Source organism: Neopelma chrysocephalum, unplaced genomic scaffold, assembly GCF_003984885.1.
Source record: "Neopelma chrysocephalum unplaced genomic scaffold, ASM398488v2 Primary Assembly neopelma1_94, whole genome shotgun sequence".
Taxonomy (NCBI): Eukaryota; Metazoa; Chordata; class Aves; order Passeriformes; family Pipridae; genus Neopelma; species Neopelma chrysocephalum.
In genome coordinates this window covers 759,758-765,757 of record NW_020897756.1, presented here as the reverse complement: position 1 = coordinate 765,757, position 6,000 = coordinate 759,758, and the positions used below count along the sequence as shown (strand labels likewise).

The following is a 6,000-nucleotide window of genomic DNA, read 5'->3' as shown; positions in this document are numbered from 1 at the left end:
ATGAATACAAACTCTAGTGAAGAAATATTCCTGTTTCCATTGGAAGGCAGAAACCAGCAAAAATTAATGTACAATATCGAGGAATACTTGGTGCAAATGGACCAAAAAGGATTCCCCACTGAATATGTCTACGTACAGAGTAAAAGGTTGCTGCGGTTGGAAAAGACAGCCGGGTTATTATGGGTTTGGGGTTTTTTTTGCATTTAATCTCCCAATTATAAATAATCAATGTGATTTACAAAATAATTTACAGAAAATGATTGGATTCATCATTGCAATAAATTACTGGGTGCGATGCCAGCGGCGTTGAGGTGACGCGATCCGTCCGACACCGTCAGCACGAGGAGAGGTGGCTCATTCCTGCCCTGGAAATCAAGGGACAGACCTGCAGCTCCTCTGGCTGAGCTGGCTCGGGTTCGTCCCAACCAGCTGTGGTTCCACCATCCCCATCCTCCCGAGAGGCCAGAAGTGACTCAGGCCTCGGGTCGTGCAGGGCTCTGAGAGCTCCAGCCCCGCTGGCCCCCAGCGAGGTGGGAGCTGGGCAGGAGGGCTCCTTTCCTGGTTCCAGCTGTAAACCAAAGGTCACATCCACGGGGCTTTGGCACAGGCAGGCACAGAGAAACAGGGCTGGGGGCAGGAGGGAGCAGAGCAGGTGGGGGCAGACCCAAGGCTGGGGCAGACCCAAGGGGCTTGGGTGAGACAGGGCTGTTCCTCGGCCTCTGTCGTTCGTCCCTGCAGGACTCAGAGCATTGTATTTTTGAGGTTGCTGCCCTCAAACCTTCTGAGGTCTGAAGGAGTCGCAATGAAATTCTTATCGTGTTATGAAGACCTATAAATCTGTTATCAGCCACTCATTCTGAGCTGAAGGAGTGGCACTGGACTGGAGAAGTGGATTGTATGGCACATCTTAGCATTAAAGCTGGGTCTGAACTGAGATCCTGAGTCACAATGCTCCCAGCACTTGGGCAGCCCAAGACCTGGGTCCAATCTGTGAGGCTCAAGCTCTTCTCACCCTCACAGGTCTCTCCCCTTCTTATGTCCTTCCCCCCACTTCCTTCCAAAAAGGCATCCTGTGGTGTTCTTCTGACTGCTGAGGAACAGTAGTGGGGCCAGTGATATTTTGGCCAGTGCCACCAGCCTGTATGAGGATGACCCCATCCCATTAGCTGAAATCTCAAGAATCCCATGGTCCCCCAAATTCCCAGCCCAGGAGGCAGTAAGTGGTGTAAGGGAAGGATTTGGCAGTGGTTGCCTCTCTGAACCTTGTGGTGAGAGGGCATGCATGGCACAGAAATTACAAAACCCCTCAAAAGGCAGAAGGATCCAAGTAGAGGACAATCTTGGTGGGCCAGACTTTGCTCCAGTATCAGCTGAAAAGGTTTGTTAGACCTGGCTGGGGGGGGTTAGTGTGCTGGAAGGTGACACCATGCAGAGACCTGGGACTAGCCAAGGCCAAGGAGCAGTTCTGGGCAAATCCCATGTGCTTCACCTGCTGTGATGCTCCTGGGGGAGCTTCCATCTCCATCAGGTTTGGCTGGACTAGGGACTGCCTGGGGAGCTGTGGGAGGGGAGCTCTCCACTCACACAGCTCAGAGAATTCCTTGTTGGCAGGCTCTGGTGTGTGCTGAACCAAGGCCGAGGTGGCAGTGGGGGAACAGCCAGCTGCACTGTCCCCAGCCAGTCACTGCCATCTCCCCACAGGGGCAGGCAGGAATCTGGCCCTTCTGACAAGGACTGAGGGTTTCAGTAAGGCTTCAGCCTTAGTTCTGGGACTCAGGGCTGCCCGTGGCACATACTGTCCTTAGCTGCAGGAAGACAGCTTTTGGTGGTGGAGGACTAGTCCGATCAGCAAGTCCGTGTGTTTGTGCCCAGGGACCTCTGGATGGCTTCTCTTTTCACAGTGACAGAGTCAGTTTGGGCTTTTCTCCCACGTGGCCTTCCAGAGGAGGCCAGCTGCTCTGCAGGTTGCTAGATGACCTCCTGTTTCGTGATGGCAGGCTGTGGGATGGACGTGGGCTGTTTTGCCACGGTTGCAATGGCTCCAGGCAGCAGCTTGTATTGCTCTGGTCCTGAGCCCGCAGGTGGAGATGGCTGTGGAGTTTCTGGAGTAGCTACAGAGAGAGAAACAACATTAGAAGAGGGCCTCATGGACCTGGCAGCACTGGGATCTGTCCTCAGCCTTGTGGGGTTCAGGTGTCAGCACAGCAGAAGTTCCTAAGGGCCTGTGTGTTTGCTATAAGGCAGTTCAGACACACAGGCATAGTTTGATGCCCCAGAAGAACCACAATAACAATGAGGGGACCTGCTGGCATTTTGACCCATACTGGCCACTTTTTTGTTCAGCCAAAGTCACCTCAGCCCAAGTTCCCAAGGGTTGGCCCCATATGGTGGACCAGATTCTCCTGTGATTTTGCAGAGGGAAAATTTGAGATGTGTTTGAACCATTCAAGGGAAGGGGAGCCTTTCCTCTGATTTCACTAGGCACTGGATAGGATCATTCATCCCTTAAGGGCTATGTAAAGGTTAGTCTGACAAGGAATATCTTGTTGAATCAGTTAGCCCAGCCTAATCTAATCTAACCTAATCCATGTCTCTGTTTGTCTTTCCCTCTTTTCTGCATAGGAATTTCTCACAAACTCATTACCAGAGACTCTGTCTTGCTTGGAAATTTCCTTGCAAAGTAGAAACCACCTCCACAGGCAAGCTGGAAAGCTCTGTGTCTCTCTGGCAATACTCACACATCTGCCCGTTGTGCATCTGAGGAGGCATTGTGTTGGCCACAATGACGTTTGTTCCCAGGTTCTCCTGGATCAGATGAGGGTGCAGGGGGTGGTGGGCGTGTGGTGCTTCACTCGATGAGCCTAAAATGCAGCATATGACATTAGTTTCCACAATGGCAGAGGGAGACAGTTCAGATGGGCAGACCCACTGCACCAAAGGGTCCAAGGCTTAGTGCATGACCAGCTTGTGTGTAGGTGGTTGGAGCACACCCTTCCCTTTTTCCTCCATGAATGCCTTGAGCTACCTAACCCTTGCATGCTGCCTGCATTTCCTTTTATACAGGATCATATACCTGAGTCACCTGAGTCACCTCTACATAAAGAATAGCACAGTGGCAACTTTTCATTTTGTTTTGTCCCATCGGATGCTCCCACTAGAAAATCTGTGATGCTCTTTCAACCTGAGCTTTCAGACTTTTCTGTTTTGATGGCTCCCTTCTGGCAGAGGAGGATTAGTGAAATGGGAGATGGGGGTTGCACAGCAAAGCTTGTCCATGTGCAGAGGACTGGGACACCTCTCTGTAAATAGATGCACAGCTCATGCATTTCTTTAGGTGAGGAGAAGTAGAGGACCCTTAGTTACCACTGCCAATGACAGGGGAGATGATTTTGCGTGAGTCAAGGGCTGACCTGCACACAGGCTACCTCCTAAATTTTTCAGGTAGGGAGCAGTGGATGTTCTCCACTGTGGAGGTTCTCAAGGGGAGGGTGATCAGGGAGCACTGAGAGGCCTCACGTGGCACCCTCAAGCACTCACCTCCCAGCAGCATCTCCTGCAGCAGGTTGTCAATCTTGGCCATGCCGAAGAGCTTGACAAACTGGATCTGCTCTATCATCTGCCAGGTGATGCTCTGCAGCACTGGCAGCAGCAGCAGCAGCTCCCCGAAGCGGCCCCGCGAGTCGTACTGCCGGTCGTTGATGTAATCCTCCAGGCTCACCTGCACCTGGTACCGCATCCGCTTGATCTTGGAGGGGTCGCTCAGTCCTTTGGCATCTGGAACAACACACCCCCCCCAAGCTATCCAGGCTGTTCCCCAGGAGCTGAGGCAGGCTGTCTCCGATTCCGTGTTCTTTGCTGTAATGGGCATTTTTTCTCTTCTTAGGCTGAATTCTCCCCTCCCTCTAAGAACAGTTCGGCCCAGAGAGGAGACCAGGCAGCATTCCCGCAACTCAGGGCCAGTATTGGTCAGCACAACCCAGACCTGTCCTCTCTGATGGTAACCCTCCCCAAGCTGGAGCGTACCTGGGTCAAAGAAGATGATGGCTTTCAAGCAGGCATATTCATTGTCGTCTATCTGCAGCTCCTGGAAGGGGAGGACCAGCTCGTCCAGGACACGGTTGGCCACACGGTTCACCTCCACCAGTTCGGGGCAGTTCCGTGGGATGATGTGGTCATTTCCTTTGGACAAGCAGCACAGAGACCATCACCTTGCCGTTGCTCAAGACTTATCAGGGGTGACAAGGAGTTCAAAACCCAGGCAACCAATGCTGAGATAATTTTGAGGGTGGAGGAATTAAGAAGTTCCCCCTTCTGCCCCTTCCCTGTCCCAGCCCACCAGAAATGCTGGTCTGTGTTGCCAGAGCAGCCCCTTGTGACACGGGAGCCACTCCAGTGAGGAGAAGCTGACTGAGGAGTGAGAGCTTTTTTCTCAATCACACCACAGCCTGCTTACACAAACCTGGAGGTGCATTGGGAATGTTCACAGTTCCCCAACTTTGTCACATGTCATGGCCTTGATGTGAATGTCTGCCAGGCCTCCCTGCACCCAAAGGTTGTGCTAGGCTCGCTAAAATACAGAAGGGCTCGAGCCATTACCCTGCAAAAAGGATGTCCACAAACACTGAACCACCCTCTCCTTCACCCCAGCGGGGAAGCATCACAGAAGCAGATGGGCTGGGAGCAGAAGTGCACTCCTTACCTAGCAGCAAGACGTCCTTGAGCACCATGGACCTCTTGGCAGCTCCCAGTAACAGATGTTCCCCCGCGTGTGCGCGCAGCAATGCTACCTGCAAGGGCAGAGAGAAGTTATTTGGGTGATGCAGAGGCAGAGACAAGCAAGAGAGAAAGCCCAGCGCTCCTGTACTGCACTCAAGGATAGGGAGTGAGAGCCCCTCTGCAGTCACAGTGAGAGAAAGATCAAAAATGGGTTACTTCTGTGCAAAACCAGTTATAGGTGCAGCAGAACCAGTAGACAATTGACAACACCTGAAGCACCCCATATTCAGGACACATGTCATGAGCAAGACCATGCCAGACTGTCCCAGGACCTCACACCAGCGTGGGACATGTTTACAGGGGGCTGTTTGCAGACAAGGCAACTCCTGCCAAGTGCAGAACCAGGGACCAAGCTCCATCCTGAGCACTGGGGAGAAGCACAATCCACTGCTGTGGACAGTTGTTCTCCCTCTGGGCTGTGCCCACCTCCCACTGAAATCATGGTCATGGGGACCCACGTCTGGTCACCCTCTGGCCACTTATTCCCTCCCCAGCCATGGGAATTGGAGCCAGGGAAGCCAAAGGCATGTTTTTCTCTCCTGACGTTAATGATTGAAGTGTTTAATTTTACACCCTTCAGCGGCTCCTGAGAATGTTCTGAATCTTTTGCCCTCCTTCAGTTAAAAATTTCAGAGATTTAGGCAGAAAGGGAAGTTAACAATTGGACACTCTGACAGAGAGGCTTCTTAATGTCCTGCCAGGAGCTTCTGCTGGAGAAAACAATCATTAAACATTAATAGATCCTCAAAAGTATGTCCTGGTGGGAATGGTCCCTTTTTCCAGTGTGTTATCCCTCAGCATTGGACAAAGCCAAGAGGAGTCTTACCCTACCAGAAATGCCAGGAGAATGTGTCACCCATAGAAGACAGCTCTGGTTAGGAAAGGTGCTGATGGCTGAGAGAGGGATTTTTTGTTTTTTGCAGACAGTGAAAAACGTTATGCAAAATAAACAGAGTGGAGATCCTTGCAAAAAGACTACGCACACATGATACTGGGGAGTCTTTATCTAGATGCCAAAATCTAGCCTCCCTCTATCGCTATCCAAACATGGGTGGATATGTTGGCTGAGCTGCTTGTAATTACCAGAGCTGCACAAAACTGGGCTTTCCTATCTGAAGAAACTTGGAGAAGGACGGAAAAAACTGCAGGTCCCAGGGAGGAGCAAAGCTCTCACACAGAAGTTTCCTGCCTAATGAAAATTCAGGAAAGTTCAGTTTGTAACCA

General features: G+C 51.6%; 1 protein-coding gene across 3 annotated transcripts in view; it reads right to left on the bottom strand.

Annotated features, from left to right (window-relative positions):
- Positions 1-6,000, bottom strand: part of HNF4A (hepatocyte nuclear factor 4 alpha) — a 34,657-nt gene continuing 28,657 nt past the window's right edge. For all 3 annotated transcript variants that reach the window (XM_027693893.1, XM_027693891.1, XM_027693892.1), the window contains exons 6-10: positions 4,700-4,787; positions 4,024-4,179; positions 3,538-3,774; positions 2,739-2,861; positions 1-2,111 (exon numbers count right to left, since the gene is read on the bottom strand). In XM_027693893.1, coding sequence (XP_027549694.1) covers positions 1,969-2,111; positions 2,739-2,861; positions 3,538-3,774; positions 4,024-4,179; positions 4,700-4,787 — 747 coding nt within the window. In that variant the 3' untranslated portion in view covers positions 1-1,968. The remainder of the gene's footprint in view (positions 2,112-2,738; positions 2,862-3,537; positions 3,775-4,023; positions 4,180-4,699; positions 4,788-6,000) is intronic.